This window comes from Galendromus occidentalis, unplaced genomic scaffold (assembly GCF_000255335.2).
Source record: "Galendromus occidentalis unplaced genomic scaffold, Mocc_1.1 scf7180000077360, whole genome shotgun sequence".
Taxonomy (NCBI): Eukaryota; Metazoa; Arthropoda; class Arachnida; order Mesostigmata; family Phytoseiidae; genus Galendromus; species Galendromus occidentalis.
This window is the reverse complement of record NW_003805348.1, coordinates 739,050-757,021: the sequence shown is the minus strand read 5'-3', so window position 1 is coordinate 757,021 and position 17,972 is coordinate 739,050. Positions and strand designations below refer to the sequence as shown.

At 52.7% G+C, this 17,972-nt stretch overlaps 1 protein-coding gene across 1 annotated transcript in view; it reads left to right on the top strand.

Moving 5' to 3' along the window:
* The first annotated feature begins 5,000 nt into the window (after positions 1–5,000).
* LOC100904034 (serine/threonine-protein phosphatase 2B catalytic subunit 2) overlaps positions 5,001–17,972 on the top strand; it is a 30,588-nt gene continuing 17,616 nt past the window's right edge. Inside the window, exon 1 of the mRNA XM_029111159.1 lies at positions 5,001–5,094. Within this exon, the coding sequence (XP_028966992.1) occupies positions 5,001–5,094 (94 nt within the window). The remainder of the gene's footprint in view (positions 5,095–17,972) is intronic.

The window sequence follows — 17,972 nt, the reverse complement described above, 5'->3', positions numbered from 1 at the left end:
CCCCCATTCGGTCTGTCAGCCGTTCAGTCAGTCAGTCAGTCGGTCGTTCATTCGTACAGTCAATCAGTCGATCGCTCGCTCAGTCGGTCACTTGGCCGGATAGCTAGCTAGCTAGCTAGCTGGCTAACCAGCCAACGAGCGAGCAAAAGTTTCGAGCATCCGAGCCGCTGGATAGGCAGATCAGCTCTCTGGAACGGCCCAGCGAACAAGCAGGTGGCTCATCCGGTGAGTTGCTCTCGATCGGTGCCAGAGCTGGATCTCCCACCTGGAGTCGGAGCCGCAGAGAGAACACCTCTGAGCCAGCCCCTCGACTGACTGGCTGGACAGAAAATAACCGTTCGAGGAACGAGCTCAACCAACAGGGTCCCTTGCTGCTCTCCGGAGCAAGTCACCAGCCGCATCACCACAAGTGGCTCGGGGAGTTTTTTCGTGCGTGCTAGAACAACAGCAGCAGTTTCCTTTGTTCGTGGTGTACAGCAGAAGTCGCCGTCCGAGAGTGACGACGGCCAGTGAGCGACTGCAAGAGAAGAAATCTCGAGCCCTTGACAATTCCGCGCTGCGCGACCGTCGCCACCGCCAACACGAACGACCCTACCGGCCGTTAGTACCGGCTGGAGAGCGAGTGAGCGAACGACTGGTCTCGGTTTCGTTCGCCGCATCGGTCGACGGTATCCAAGGCTTCGTTTTTCCTGAAACATCCGACCACAACGTCGACCGGAAAACCGAGTACGCCAGGGATGAGCGGGTGAGGTGTGCGTGTTGTTTGTGCTGCAGCAGCGTGAAAGGGGGAAAGCAGAAAGTACGGGGCCGCTGCTGCTCGCAGTGTCGTCTGTCTTCCTTCCGTCTGTCGGTCGGTCGTCGTCGTCGAGTAGCCACAGCGACGACAAATACGATTCCGAACGGGGAAAAGTCTCAACAGCAAGTCATCGTAGCTGTTGTCGGCCGCGAACGCACTGGTGAAAACTTCAAGGGCTGAGCCACTGTGAGGTTGTGAGTGACATGTTTCCGCCGCTCGAAAGTCAATCGTCATCACCAATCACATTTATCAACAACAACAACAGCATCAACAACAAAAACAACAGCAACTGTAAAAATTCCAGCAGCAACAACAAGCATCGTATCATTCGTAGCGGAGATCATTCGTGAATCGTGCGTTAGACCCGCAACGATAATCGCTACAGCAACAAGAACGACAGCAGCAAATAACGTCTGTGAATCAAGTAGAGTGCGCGAAACCACCGTTTTCGACGTCGATTACCGGTGGTTATCATCTACAGTGCGTGTGTACGTGAGTGAGTGTTGCAGCAGTTTTCGTCGTCTGTGTGAGCGCGAGTGAAACAAATACTCAAAGCACCAACGAAAAAGCCCAACAACCAACAATCAACTCACCGGAGAGAAATGCAGAGAGTCTCTGGGCGCGGGTCGAAACAGCTAGCGGAAGCACACCTCGCGAAAACGAGCGAAAGCACTTTCTTTGTTGCGGCCCGTACCGCTCGAAGCTCGGATATCGTGGTTTCCAAAGCGCGTTCATCTGTCTGATTCGGCAGTCGTCGTTTCTTCCGTCGCGTGGTCGATTCATCCATCAATCAATCAATCACTCAACCAATCGATCGATCGAGACCTGCTCTGGATTTCTGTCTGTCCGTCAGAACTTGCTCGCAGATCAGAATTCTGTGACCGCGTCCTCGACAACAGCTGTTTCGTGAATCCAACAACGAAGACAGCACTGACTTGGACAGCGGCGACGAGTAGAGCAACGGAACAAGGAACAACAGAAATAGCGTCAACATCAACAAAACCACCGTCTGCTAATTCCTTGCTGCGTGCTTATGTGCGTGCGTGGATGCGGTCGTGCAAGCGCTCATACCGTACCATCTGAAACAAAACAGTGACTGATAACCACTCGTTTCATCGGGAATAGAAAATCCGAAAGCAGCGCTGCTGTAACAGTTCTATGCAGAGTCGCCTGAACAACAATCATCATAGCAACGACAAAGCGTTTAATTTCGGAGCAACTCGAGCGTGACAGCTCCGACGAAAGATTCTCGTGAGTGTTCAACAAACATCGATTGCTTCTGGTTTAGCTTAGAAATTCAATGGTTTCTCGTCGGAGCTTCCAGACACCCCCCTCTGGAATCTACCGGAATCTCAATCAGCTTCATACAGCTGGGAATGACTCGGGACCGGTCCCGAGGGTCCGAACTTCCCTTCGGTTACAGCAGATCCTTTCTTTATTGACATTCGGAATGATTCCCCGAATCGAGCTCTGAGTCGATCGGAAGCGCTCTCTGATCTCATGATGACTTCCGTCTATCCCTCTTTGAACAAAATATTCGGTCTCGGCAGAGTTTGCCAACGATTTCCGAACCCCCGCTATTATTCGCGGTAATGCGAGTAACCGCCGCTCTGATTACATTGTGGGGTCAGCACAAATGACCCGAGCGAATCCCAGCAGATCGACGGATAAATATCACTTTTCCGAAGCTCCCTCTGGGATTCCGAGATTTTCCGAAGCTCCCTCCTCAGCTCTCCTCGACTTCGGTATCCAACAGATACAATCCTCTGGGCTCTGAATTCATCTGACAGAGGCGGGAAGAAAATTCCGCTGATGCTCTCCCTCGATTCGAACGAGCGGTCGCGGCTTCAGCCGATTCGGGCAATCTCAAAATCACCAATGAACGAAACGAGCGACCACTAACTGACCGATACAAAGCACGAGAGCTAGGGTATCGTTCTCTACCCTCACTATCCGCTGCCAAGCGGCGGTCCGGCCCGCTGGTTGCCACCGTTCAGGCCACTGGCCCATCTCACGAAGCGGTCTAGAAGCCTGACTAAAAAGTAAAAACCCTGTGACGAAAGACGAGCTTTCTCGGGGTCCCGGCTCGACGTTGACTTTCGGATTAGGAACTCAGAGCACTGCAGTCGTCGTAGAGTCTTCTTCTCCCAGCCAGAGCTGAACTGTCAAGTGATCCCGGAGTAAATAGGAAGCATCCCCCTTGGGAGCTCCGCTCGACCGATCGTTCGAGGTCCGCAACAATGCTCTCGTCTTCGCGTGGGCAGTGCCCTACACTTGGGGGCCCTACTCCGTACGTGGCCGCAGAAACACATGAGTGCACTTCCGCCCGTGCATGAGTTCTGTTTCCCTCTTGTATGCTGAAGAGCCAGCACTTTTTTTGCATACGAGCATACTCGATACGATATACGTCGACCGTCGCAGGGAACGCTCGCTCGCAAAATCGCTCGCAGCGAGTTCGACCCTCAAACTCTCGGGAGCGACATTCTCAACTCTCGACCGTTTTGCTCGAAAATTCAGCGGACTATTCGACTCCTATTCCGATCTTATGACACATCTAGGGACCCTCGACGCGGCCTCGAATCGATTCTCGGTTCCAGTCTAATGCTCTCGGACGGGAAAAATTCGTGTCGAGACTGCGTTCCGAGAAGCCGCTCGACTTCAAGAATTTACGGGAATTCATCGTCAGAATATCCCGCGGGATGAATCGGGTGAAATAGTGCTGGCTCTCCAGCGGATCAACAAGCTGCGGCAGCTCATCCGAGCTTCATACTCTTCCGAGCTTGAGCTGTCAATCTCGGTAGATTTCCGAAATTCCTCCTGGGGACAAAGGGATCTATCCGATTATAATCGATTCACGCTTCTCTGAAGTCGAGTGCTAGATTCGAGCGCTAGATATCTTCGAGCGTATACCGCGTCGACGGAGCTTTCCCCGTCTCCCGGAGACGTCCGGTCTCGTCCGTCTCGTGAGCACACCGAAAACCCAACCGGGAAGTGATCGTCTTGAGCTTGAGTAACTTCAGTCCGATCGGTTGGATGCCGAACGATCCCCGATGGACGCCGCTCTGAAGCATCAAAACGATGCTGCTTCCACTACATACCTATACCTGCATCGGTCTCCTTCGATTAACTTTTGCTCGAGTGTCCTGTAGCTCATCCGATCTGGCGGATCGTCGACCGACCGACCGATCGACTCGCTCGCTTCGTTGCTTGTGTATCGGTGTCGGTCAGAAGGGTCGCCGTTGCCCGAGGGGCAGATACGTACGACCTCTGGATCTTTGTCTTTGTTCTTTATCTGTTTTTCCTTCTTGACCTCCGTTCATCTATATATATATCCACCACCGGTCACTGCAGCTGACCGCAGCGACACTCAAGCCTTCAGAGGGATATCGGAGCCATTCCGTCTCCTATGCCGAGGTCCCTTCGCGCAGTGAATTTCATCCACGGAACGCTTCAATTCGTTCCGTTGGCTGAGGGGATCTTCGTTAGGAGTCCCGGAAGAAGCAGTTGGACCTGCGGACACTATGTCATTCTGAGGAAGCTTCCCGAGAACGAGGCCGAAGAGCACGGAATTATTAAATCATCGATTCGGTTCTCTAGCCTCCTGGGCCGGTGTTGTTTTGATTGAAGTCTTGAACGGAGTTAACCGCCGTGGCTCAAGCCGTTCTGGCATCGACTCCGGCGCTGCGAGACAGTGTCGCGAGACCTATGAGGACGCTGTTCTCGTGGACAGACCCTGGATTCATTGAAGCATGAACCTGTTGAAAAGACGATGCTGCTCGCTATCACAAAAAGATGAATCGCTTTCGAAAACATCTAGACCGACTCCATCTTTCAGACATGGCTCTTATCGTCATGTTGATTTATAGTTACGCCTATATCTCTCTAACAGCGAAACGTACTTCGTTCCAGGTGAAAAAAGGGCTGCCGCCTGACACACGACACAGTCCACGACCTTGAGATACGAAACTCGACGTCAGAAGAGCCTCCTCAAGCATGGAGAGCTTATCCAAACTCAACTCCTAGGAGCTATTGACGGGTTGTTGAACGCCAAACGAATTGAGCTTACCGCGAACTTTGTTAAAAGTCGGCACAGCGTGTCCGGCTGACAAAAGTGAGACGACGAATACGACGAGGAGTCATCAAGAAGGAGAAATACGTTTTCTTGTTTAGTGTGAAAAACAGATACAAACACAAGCCATAGAAAATGTCCAGCAACGCTAACTCCACTCCTGGAGCGAATACTTCGGCATCTTCTGTTCAATCCAACAAAATCAGCACCACCGAACGGGTCATAAAAAGTGAGTTCGATTATGATCATTGAAATTCGGTCCGTAGGGGAACCGGTACTGCATGACGCATGAGGCCGCTCCAGTAAACTTCTGGGCAATCAGAATTATGGGAGAACGTTACGTTGCTCCAGATGATTCTTGACCCTTCGGTTTCTCGATTGCGGTGAACGATCACTCAGGTACTCGATTGTCTCTCTTGACCTCACATCAGCTGATTCGAATCTTGCATTCGGGTCTCAATCGACTCTGTCGCCGTCTCCCGAGTACGTCTCTTCAGTCTGGGCCGATTTCCAATGCCTCGAACTTCGGCTTCCGAATCCGGCCTTCTGATCCATCAATGGTTCGTTTGGAAACAATCCTGTGCGTTTCGGTTATTGTAGAGCGCTACGGCCAGACAGAAAACCGTCACCGAGCGGGAGTTTCCCTCAGAACAAAGGTCGATCGGAAGGGGTGGCTCTCGTATTCATCAGAAGATGCATCGATGCATTCAGAAGAGCACATCCTTTGGGACCGAGGGACAGTGTGCAGGCGGGCGGGAACTCCTACCAGACGGAAATCGAGCTCACCTGTAGGTCCTAGACGCTCATGGAGGATGAGTTTCCCTCGCAAGCCAATGAACAGCCGAGACCTCATTGTGTCACGCCGGCTCATCGGGTAGGACTGGTAGAAGCCGTCCCGGGGCTGTGATTCTGTGGCCGGTGACCTCGGTGCCGTTCTCGTGCACGCAGATTCAATCGACCGAATCCCGGTCGTCGTAGTGAGGCGGTTCGGAGTTTTTGCTTGAGCCATCTTCGTTGCTGAGACGAAAATGTTCCACTCATCCATCCATCACTTCAATCATTCGCTCGCGCGCGGAACAGATGAATGCATGTATGTGCGGGAGGAAATCTTGAGCGTCGAAGGCACATGGAAGACGCGAACAATGAAAAATCCGAGCGGGCAAAAGCGGGAAAGCCAGCTCGTTTCGAACGAACTTTATGAAGTCGTTTGCGTTAGGGCGGGATTCTGCCCTGTACGCGGAAACTCCATGACTGAAGTGCGGGGTCGACCGGGAGCCTGAACGACCAACGTCGCGCTTTGAAGGAATGCAGTGGTAGAAAAGAGGGAATAGCTTTTCTGCGGGGATGACGCTCTCGAATTACTGTGCATCTGCTGTTATGAAACAAATTCGGTCCGAAGCTTCGACGGGAAAGTCGCGATGGGAGCCCAAGCTGCGAAAAAAAAAAATCCCGGCAGCCAAGAAGGCAAGAAGTTTCGGCATGACGAGGAATGTGGGCCAAGTGTCAGAAACTTGAGGATATTTTAAAAGATCTCCCGAGTACCGAGAATCGCCGAAGTCATCGAGACTGATGGAAGAAGAGAAGAATTTCGGGACAACGGAAAAAGGTTCGGTCGTTCCTTGCGCCCGCTCCGGCTATGTAAAGAGAAACATTCGAAGAATTTCCTGGATCTTGTGGGAGGATGAATTTTAGCTCTGGGAAAGAAAGTTGTCAAAGATATCCTGCCGAGAGGCTCTGATGATCTACGCGAACGCAATGACGATTGGCTCATCATCATCCCGAGAGCACGACAAAAAAACGTGGACGGCACAGTGACGCGACCGTGTTCTCTATTCCTCGCTCACTACTGTGTCGATGACGCCGTCGGAGGCATTGACTTTCTTTCAGCAAACAGGCAGCTTCGACGTTGCGTTCAGGATGAGCGGTGATCTGCGATTCTGCGTGCCTGCGTTTCTCGCGTTGTACTTCCGTTGAGTGTCTGTTGACGTCTGTCGTCGGTGATTGACGTGTACGTCCCCTTCGTCGTGGCCGAATGTCAAAACTCAAATACTTCCCTCTTCTTCGATCTCGATAGAAGCATGGAAGGTACTTCCGGGGCTCAAATTATTAGGCTGTCTCGTCTCCACAATCGACTCATCATACTTCATGGAGACTCCATCAGGTTTCCACGGGAATCGATTGTTATTCGCGGCCGACGTCTCCGTGAGTCGTTGACACAAAGACTTCTGAATCTTCTTTTTCTTCTAAATCAAAGGACGAGCTCGACCGTGAATCATTGAAATTCGAATGGGCCTTATGGGAGCCGAGGATGACGGGCCGCCCAGAGGCTTCAATCGAGCGTCTGCAGAGTCTCGGGACCATCGATGCCAGCTCGGCATTCTCCCCCAACATCGGATGTATTCGCTGAGAACTCGCCTCGACCGAGGCATTTTTGTCAGACAAAGATCACGCCTGAGTTATAGGGAGGGAAAACAGACGACGGCGGGGACGAGTCGGATCGGTGCCGATCCGGAATCTGCCAGTCGATGGAAATGCTACGCGAGCACCGTATGTTCATGTAGACGTACAGCGCATCGACTGCATCATAGTGGTCGGAGCGGTTGTCTGAATGGAATGTGACCTGAACGCCTGTCTCGAGGCTTCACTTCATGAAACTGATTCAAGGGAGCGAGGCCCCCGAGCTGAGTTTCGTGCAGAGTTTCGCTTTTTTCGTCGAGCGGTTCCGCGCAGTGAGGAGCGTCACTGGGAGATGGAACGATGATCGAAGCCACCCGAACAAATCCATGGAGAGGACAATCTGAGCATCGATGATCGAGTCATTCCCCCTCCCGTCTCTCCCACACCCTCCCACCCCGAGCATCGAGATCTCATCCAGAAACTCGAACTCGTCCAGAAATATCACTTCGAGCAACTGAGCTCGGGCTTACGACTCGTACGTCGGGGGCATGGCTAGACAGCTTTTTTATCGATTCTCCGGTTCCTCAATCAATTTCTCTGATCTGATCGATGCCTATGTATGCAAGCCGGGAATCCCGTCGGGAGCTTTTCTGGCCCATCTTCTGAACTCCATGCCAATGAGCAGGGATCCGCATCAAGATTCGAACATCGCATCGACTCCCTGATTTATTAGTCGCCTGCCGCAGCTTTCGTCAACGACGCGACAGTGCCGGCGGGGACGTTTAACGGTGAAGCCGGGTGCGACTTCTCTCTGCGCGAAAGTCATGTATGGGTGGGGAGTGTCAACACCGGCGACTCCTCAACTGTGACCGAACAGGAGGAGGCTCACTCAGACGTTAATTGCGATGCGCCACTGCGTATCAAGGATGTTATCACCTCACTCGTCCGTGTGACGGATGCATGACTGTCGAACGCGTTTCAAGCAATCTGAGGAATTCCGAAGCGCTTCGAGATATTCCAGGGATATCGAGGGAACAAGATTGCGCGATGCTGCTCCAAACCACCGAATAGCCCCAGAAAAGCTCTTGGGCTCGAAAAACGTTGATAATTTAGAGCCGCCGAGTCGGGGCCCACTAGCAATCGAAGATTTATTCCATCGCTAGTGTGATGAGCTAGGGACGTTCGCTCGCTGGGAGTCCATATCCTGGACTCCCCAGCGAAGAAAAAATCGTTGGAATGAGAGTGGTTCACATCGATTCGGCACGCCAGGGACGGGGCGAGGTGTCAGCCTCAGGCTAACGAGTGAGTGGATCGATGCATTCTTTTCCAGCAGTCGGCGGGAAATGAACGAAAGATGGCGATCCGGGGTGTATTCAAAACGACACTCGACGGAATGAAAAAGTGCTCTACAGAAGTCACAAAGCGAACAGGCCTTACACAGACGGAGGGATGCCGTAACGACCGAATTAGCGGAATCGAGTTGCCTCGTTGTCGGCCGCCTGCGCGGCCTACAGTAGCAACAAAGCCGCCTAATGGAACGGCCTCCAAACTCTCGGACACGTACAATAAAACGGAGTGTGTAGGCCGCTGTGAGCCAACGACCTGGACTGCGTCGAATTTGAACTGGCCCCGGCTTTGTCTTATCTCTCCGGTGGATCTGGGCTGAGGGATCGGACCCACCGAAGCCTATGCCCTCTTGTCTGTCACCTATCTGAGTAAATAAGAGAGCACGAGCATAGCAAACTTTTATTCCTGTCGCTTTTATTTATAGACTGTGGACGGAATCATCGGCAAAGAGTTTTTCGCGGCAAACGATCCGCGTCCATCAGTGAAACGGATCGATGCAGCGTGAGACGGGGGAGCGGGGACGCGGGGTACAGGGAGAGCTTCTCTGGCGTTGAATTCTTGAACAGAGTGGGGTTTTTTGTGTTTTTCTCGATCGGTCGTCTCATTCGTCTCTTCGGTTATGGCCGACTTCCTGTTCGCCCCTGAGGTCATGTCATCCCTGCGAGCTCCGCATGGGGGAGGAAAAAAGGAGACAGACCACAGTGAAAACGAGAAAGCTCTGTCTGCGAAATGCCGCCCCTTGAGAAAGGCTGCGCTGGGAAAAAATTGCCGGATCCTTTCTCGGTCTAGCAGACGACTCAACTCGAGCGAACGCGATGGAGGGGAGCGCATGGGCAGAAGTTCTAGGAACGTCCATTTCGAAAAAGGGGCACCCCATGCAAAACGCGCGAAGTGTCAGCCGCAATGCTCTGGCACATTGTGGCAGTCGTAGCTATCGGGGCGGATGACTTGTCGTATCGCATGAGATGTCCCGGATACGCTGTTCCGAGAGAACCTCATGATCGCTCCCAACTGGCTCGCCTTCAAGTCGAAGCCAATTGAGAAGCTTTTCGACGATCGTTGCCGCCGCAAATAAATTGCTCGACGAAATGATTGATGATCGCTCGTCGAAATTCACTCCCTGATCGAGTCAATAGCGTAGACGACTGTTCTTGGAGCCGCATTCTTTTGATAGCACTACCAACGTCCACCTATGAGCTCATCATCGGATCGGTCGAGAGCCATCCCTCCGTGGTTCCTAAATAATTCTTTCGAGCCGTTCCTCTATAATGCGACGTTTTTGGCTTCCTGTCTTCGTTCCGAAGTTTCGATAAGATGCGTCGGCTTGGCGGCGAGCTTTCGGGACTTCTGTGGAGATCTATATTTAGCATTGAGAGCCCCTCCTTCGCGCCCTCGCTGCTCTCCTTGGAGCGACGCCGATGCTCCGCACTGACTGGCCTTTCACACAAAAGGTGCTGGCATGGTTCCTTCACTCCAAATTACTCGTTCACAAGACCGGACGAATGGAGCAGCAGAGGAGAAGAAGACTTCCTGCGTCGGCTCCAGAGGTTCCGCCGCTCCGGGACGCGAACGGTCGGCCTGATGCGGCTCCAAGGATACTCTTTAGAATGACATTAGGATTTCTCTCTCCGATCAGCCCGATGGGGTTTGTTTGGTGAGTTCTCTCAACGGAGGGCCGTGGGCGCGGTTTTTGAATGGTCGGACGCGCTGGAAGAAAGCAGAGCTCGAACTCCGGCTCGGGAGCGCAGCGCCCACACCGGTTGAATGCGTGCTCGTCGGATTGATTGGAAGCTCTCTCACGGAATGAGTTGGCGACTATTGAGATCCGCCACGGCCTTGGACGGAATCGCTTTCGGTTGCTTAGTCTGGATGCCTCCTCGTGACTCACATACTGGCCGACTGCGAGGAGCCCATGCGTGCCGAACGCAATCTGCTCTCTCAGCTGAACTCTCGCCTCCCATGCCATGATTTGGAGATATTTTTTGGGGCAGAGTAGCCGTCTTCCTCGCCCTCGAGCGTGAAAGACTCCGCTTCAAAAGATGGAAATGCTAAAATTGATGGCCACATCGATGTGTCGAGCTCGAAGCCGATGCGGTGGTTCCTCATCGATTTTTATTTCGAAAACTCCACGATTCTTTTCGTTTCCGACGCGAACTTTCCTTTCGCCACGATTCTCTGACAGGCTCGTTCGTGGGAACAGAAACTTCAGAACTGGGAACGTTTCTCTTTCTCGGAAGCGTCAGATCCGCGTTTCCTGAAGTCCGAAGACATCTGCGGTACCTTTCATCTGCGAATATTCCGATGCAGCGTCGCACGTAAGGTTACGTCATCGACAGTGGCTCAGTCGATTTCCGCCGATTCCAGAAGCTCGTTCTCGAACACCGGTCGTGGATGATTGATATGTGAGTGTCGACAACGCACATTGTCGCCGGAGGCGGATTCAAAAATTCAAAGTCGAAAGTTTACGATTCATTTGCGAACTGAGCTACCATCCGAAGCAAGATTCGCGATCTCCCGACGGGATCGAGGGAGCTCTCACTCAAATGACGAATTCTCTCAACGGGAACACCTATCTTGGATACCGAGCGGAACACTCTGGAAGTAATCCATGTTCCTCGGATAAGAATCGGAAGGCTTGCCGGTATCGGAAGGATCGGGGACGCGAAATTTCCAAAGTGCAGGGTTGTGGAATAATTACCGCTCATTCTTAATCGTTCTGTCGAAGTGCAGCTTATTTGAGTTCGATGATATCAGCCTGAATCGATTATGGGTAACTCTTCGGGGAAAATGAGATCCAGACGGGAAGTTTTTTTTCCGGATGTGTGCGCCCGTTCCTCTGGATGCAGAAGAGAATAATGGCTTGTCCGAGCCGCCGACTGACGGAGCCGTTTGGACTTCACGGAGACTTCCACTTTCAATCATTCAGCCGATGGATTGACAGGCGAATCCGAATACTAATTCCGATGCTTACCAACATGGGAGGCTGTTTTCTCGGAAGGCTTCAACGATCAAGATCGCCTCTTCGTATACAGCACCGACCGAACGGCGGACTGCGAGTTCACCCAGGCGTTCGCGAGCTGCAGCCGAAGAGAGCCTTGGCGAGCGCTGCTCAAATTTCAAATCGACCTCAGAATCCTCTCGATTCGAGGTGTACAAGATCTGAACGAACGGATCCGTGACGAGGGCGTTGTAGTCCAGCATCGTGGCCTACGGTGTTTACTTTGGCCGCTGCTGCTGCTGCCACTACCGTCGTCGTCAACTTCGAAAACCTAGCAGTCTAGTGAACGGTCCGTCGACTCGTTGTCACGTACACAGATACGAGATGCTTTCTGTGCCTTCGGTCCAACGATTGCGCTATCTAGCCGCGCTATCCGCCGCTTTGGTCGCGGAGGCAAATCGGCGACGGACTATTGATTCGATTGACTTCGTGGTGTTTCCGGACGTTGTTATCTGCTCAAGGACGGATATTCCTCGGTCTGCGATGCTCCTGCTGGGACATCGGTTGAGGATGATAATTGTTCCCAAGGCCATTTGAGAAGTCGGCGACTAGTGGTTATTTTTGTTCATATGACACATACATATATGTACATTCATGGACGGTCCCCTGATGAGCAGATCCTGAACTGAACCCATTCGTGAGCGGGGAAGTTGTCTGGTTCCGTCCGTATCCGAGCGTATGTTGAGCTTTTTCCTCACTCCGAGGCGGAGGCGGAACCGACCATGAACGAGCAGGCTCCGTTGTTCACCAGAGTAAATACTTCTAAGTATTTGATCCATCATCGGACAAACTACCAGACTCAGCGAAGGAGAGATGTTACGAAAGGAACGGGGAAGTTCATCCTTCATGAAGGATTGCTCGCTGCTTCTTCTATTCCCCTATCGGTGAATTCTTCCGCTCACCTTCCCGTCCTCCCCCGCCCGGCCTCATTCGACCCCCGGAGTCCCGCATTCGGAGCAACAGCGGCTCTCGCTCGTTCGGCAGATAAGCGCATCAGAGGAGTCCCAGAAGTATTCTCTCGCTGTCTTAGCAGACTTACATCTTCAGCGCGCACGCCGTCGCGTGCGTCCTGGCTCGCGTTCCGAGTCTCTGGGAGCTTTCGTCGGATTAAGGCTGCAGAAGCGCGGCTGTTCGGTGAAAAACATACAAATATGTACGAGAATACGTGGCTGTCTCAAAAGATTTCTTGAAGCATGGGTCGTCGTGGATACATATATGGAGAGCAACGACTTGGATGCAGCGGAAACCAGCTCTCGCCGCTCGGGGAACCCGCTGTAGAGGAATGCAGTTTGCAATTCAAATCTCAACCTCCTCCTCCTTCGATGTTGCATACTTCTCTCCACCGAGTCATGTACGATGATACGCGCGGCCAGAGCCAGAAAAGAGCCCTTGGATGGAAATGGCAGACGAAAGCGATCGAGCTCGAGCGCGCAGCTGCCTAAATTCCCCGGCGGGCTGCGGTTTTCTCCGGACCGATTTTACGCGACGATCGGGTCCAACAATGTCGGAATGTCAAGCCAGCCCATCAAAAGGACAGGTGTGAGTTCTCGGTTCCGATGATTCCGTCGAGCTCTTTGCCCTCTTCCGACTCCGGCCCTCCACCTGCTGCATCAGTCTCCGATGTCTTTATTGCTTTTCCGATCCTTTCAAAATCCTCGTGTGGAATCGTCTGCCGTTGTCGGATTCCGAGGTGATTGAATTCTCGAGGTTGGACCGGAGTCGAAAAACCGTTTGCTCATTGGCAATTTCGAGCGTATCTCCTCCCGTGGTGGACCTCAATCCTCGACGATAGTTCCGTTGTGCAGCTGCAGAGATTCTCGACGGGAAACCGTCGTCGCTAGGCGACGGAGCCGACCGACGGTGGTGACGGGTGCTTTAGAACCGAATGCCTGCGACTCTGAAGCTGGCTGGTGCGTTGCTGGTTGCCTGGTTGGTTGGTCGGTCGGTGGCTGGCGGGGCCCGTGCCCTGATGGTAACGTTCCAGACCCGAAATTCGAGATCCCATCCGGCCGAAAAAGGCAAGAGGAGGAGACGAACGACGAGAGGGGAATAACGTCCCGCTCCACGTCCTTTCATCTGTCCTTCGTCTGCCACGAGCTCCTCGAGGCTCGGTTGATTCCTTCTGTTGAACGTTTAACGACGACGTCTTCTCACGTCATCCGTCGCCTCCAGCGGCGTGGTCGTCATCATTTGCTCGACGGATTGTCAAGTGCCGATCGATCCGGGAAGAGCGAGACGCGCGATTTGTCGGGTCCTTCTGCTCGCTCGTACACTGGCCCGAGGGGACGAGTACGGCGGGGAAGAAACAACAAATCGTCCGTCGGGCTCACTCGACAACTTGCAGTCTCCGGATGTTCGATGCGAGGTCCTCTCGAGAAGCGGTACAGAGAGTATTGCCTCGAGCGAGGATTCTCACTCTAAGAATTCTCGTAATATGCATCTTTCCAGAATCGGAGTCATTCTTGATTTTATCCGCGAGGGATCGCACTAAATCGCTGGAAGTCGAATCACGGTCGTTCCGCCTCGCGTGTTGTTCTAACGGCGCAGAAGGAAATACTATGGCAGAACGCAGAGACGGTAGAAGCACGCGCAAAATCCGTCTCTGGATGTGACGTTTGCCTGGTAACGTCAGATTATTATCGATCCTCCATGGAGCTGTTTAGATCTCTCTTTAACTCGGCCTTGATCAGCGGCCTTCGGAATTCCTGCTTTTATTCTCGCTCCGTCTCCAAATGATGCAATGAAAAGTTCCGAGGTTCTGGGAATGGAGTTTCGCTCGACGATGTCTCAGAATTTCTCCGAATGATCGAAATTGAGCTTCGCCAGTCCTCCCGACCTTTCCCACTATTGTCCAACGGAAGAGGAGTTCCCGGAGGGAGCCCTCGCGGTTTCGTGGGATGGAAGTCACGATGCGTATGACACGAGTTGGAGTACACACTGCGGAAGCGGGTCGTGCCGAGCACTCGTCATCCGCACGAAGCGATTGATCCCTTGCAGTCTGCGTCGGCATCGCAGATATTCTCAGCTGTGTCCCCCAGCGCATGGATTTCGAGATCGATGGCCAATCTCAGGCTGTTAGCGACCACCGGAGACGGTGGTGGCGACTTCCATGAGTCGCCTTAGTATATGATCCAGACTGATCAAGAGTGACGACCGGTCCCTCGGCGAGCTTTCGAGCAATAGATTTGGATTGTTATATGTATAGCTTCTCCGACAGCACCACCATCGCTCAAACAACCGTCGTCGGATCTCTACTATAAATAGCCGTTGCAGGTTCTCCGTCATTCGTTATCACAGGTCCTGAGTCATACGGCGCCTTGCGGAAATACTATATTGTGGGGTTGCCCTCGAGTTAATCGAACACGAATCAAGGACTTGTGTATGAGCATTTCGACGTATCTAGTCGAGTGCCATTATGATGTGCGCCCGTCGCTACTCAACAATGTTGTCATAATACGGCCTGATTGCCAGACTGCAGATATCGACGCTCATAGGTCATTGCTCTCGCCCGGGCTTCCCCTGAAGAATTTCCCCTAAATCGGGCTGCGGAGACCCGACGTGGCGTTGCCGACGGTGTCTGTCATCGAAGCCAAAGCTCTCAAAAGTAGTAACGTGCCAAAGGAGCTGGAACCCGAAAAAATTCAACCAGGTGGCTCAGACACACGTCACGAGAGGAAAACCGTACCTAAATCAGGACGTCTGCGATTCCGAAAACGACCGCCTCGCAGTATCCGTTCGGAAATCACTGCTGTCACGACATGCAGGCTAGAACCTCGAAAGGAACATCTGCAAGGGTCTGCCGTGATCCCGGAGCCTGCCGCTCCCGGAGCCTCGCTCTCGGCCCGATATCTATCCATATGGACAAACAAAAGGAAAGTCCTTTCGGAGCGGTCGCCGATCTCTGGTTCGATCCATGAATGATTTTTCATGGCATGTTCAGATTCGCCTCCGGAACACTGTCGCTGCAGAGATCAATGAACTCATTACTTTCAACAAGTAACCGTCCTTGAAAGGAGAATTCCGAACCGCAGAGCCTCCGACATATGTCCGACCTATTAATGAGGGATCAATGTTGGGATCCGCTGCAGCTTGCTCTCCGCCACAGGAGGGAGCTTTCGCTAGCCCGCCCTCTTCCATTTCTTCCGATTGGATCTCTCGGCGAAAATTCCCCTTCCTCTGAATCTAATCTAAGGTCTCCCGATGAGAATGTTCTTCTATCGTCGTTACATCCTCGCTGCTCTGAGAACGTCAGCGACGAGCTCTAGTTGAGGCTCTTCTGCGTGAGATTTCAACGACATCCTTGTCGGCCGACACAGCAAGCTAGCGAGCACACGAGCGAGCGAGCACTTCCTGCTGGCTAGTTCGGGAGCCATCAAGTCGAATAATAATAATAATTGACCTCCGTCGGTCGACGAGCGCTCGATTCCGAGAGGAACACGTTGGCTCTAATAGAAGTTGTCTCCTTCCTTCTTTGTCGAGTCCTGTTGCTCGCCGACTTCCCATTGGAACACGAAGACGAACACGCCACGACAGGAAAGCGATCGTCTCTCAGGCGGACCGTTCTCGGCTAAGCATCGGCTCATCAGCAGCTCGCGGATAGAGGGATTTCGTAGTACAGCTGTCGAATAATCCCAGATCATGATTCGATGTTGATCCAGAGCTCGTTCGGACTGGCATGACTGTCGAGCCCGAGTGTGGAAATTCAGCCACAATCTTATCCACTCCGGAAACTCTCTTCGACAACAGCGAGCAGCGTCGGAGGAGAAACTCGAGACAACTCCGGGCCCTGGAGCTGTAGTTCCGCCCAGTTGGAATTAAAGCTCGAATCGTCGAGGATGCGCTGCGCCGTCGGGGCTCAGACCCCGATCCCGGGGCTGTCCTTGAAATTCTTCTCCATCCCGGCCTTGTTTAGCGAGACGTGCACGCGTGCGCGCGAACTCGCACACATACAGCGAACTAACAGGGTCCGCTCGTAATTGACGGCTTCCTTGACGGGCAACTTCCACCACCATCAAAAACCACTACCGTCACCATCGCCACCACCACCACGAGAGCGGCCGCACCTGAATTGAATGTTATCCAAAATGCCAAGGTCCCTATGCCCCTCTCGGCTGTCCTCCTTTCATTCTCTCTGACCGCCGGTCTCCGTCAGTCTGTCATACTCCGACGACCCGCTCGAGTATCACAACAGATGATGGAAACAGGGCGAAAATACATATTTATAACAACCACAGTCATTACGGAATCTACTCGCTCGTGAGTGATCTCTCAAGAAGCACTCGGCCAGAGTTCCACAAATATCCTCACGCATCAGGTGCTCGTATTTTTATGCGTCTCGAAGCCTCACGCATTTGTCAGTCGTCTCAAAGAACCGGTGAAAAGGAGGATCGTACGAGCTCTTCTGATTAGTGCGAGCGCAACTAGGAGCACGCGAACACATTCGATGGCGAGAGCTCGGAAAGCAAGTGCAGGAGTAGTAGTTGTTGCTCGAGTGAGACGGCCGCTTTCTTTGTGCCACCAAACAACGACTGGGCTTTGGGCCTAAGCGAGAAACCGAGCGGGTGAAAAGCCAAACTCTACCACCCCGGAAAGAAGACCAAACGAATGATCGAGCTCGCTTCGAGAACACGCGGAAGAGTCACCGAGCATCACGATGTATCCGCTTCTAGTCATCTCCGCAACTCGGGCTCGAACGAGCGAAAATCCCCGTTGAAGTTTACCCGTCCCGGTCCCTTTTGTCTCATGCCACACCTAACGAGACCGGTTCTTGAAAAAGGCCTTTATCGAGAACAGTCGAGACGGGCTCGAAACGTTCGACGTGTAAGGCATCGTTTCCCAAGTTCGAATTTCGTGCTGCTTCGTCCGAAATATCCTGATCAGGCTCGAATTGATCGCATTCTTCTTAATTCCTGTATTCCTCTGCGCGTTCCGTGAAGTGCTCGCTCCTTCGATTCCTCGTTCTGTCCAAAGACTCGCTCATTGCTAGGATGACGGATCCTTTGTCTCTCTATTAACGATAGCGGGGCGTCTTCATCCTTCGCTCTGAACATTTTCGAATTCCTCCGGAAAGCGTTCTTTTGCGAGCTGACATTCCGAGGCAGGGTTTCATCCGGGCAGGTTTTAAAAGGTCCCCGCTAGAGTAACAACAATAGCCGATCTGCGGAACTCTCAACGACTTGGCCGCATGTGCTCAACAAGCCCGGGGACCTCTCGTAAACAGCGGAGAATCAAAGCTGGTCCGCTTCAATGAAGATATTTGAATTTCCTGGCGTTCCGACCAGCACGCGGGTCTTTACAGCCGACCTCGTTTCGGCATTTGTCGCCGATCTGTAGCTGATTCCTTTTACCTATTTCGCCGGAGGTCG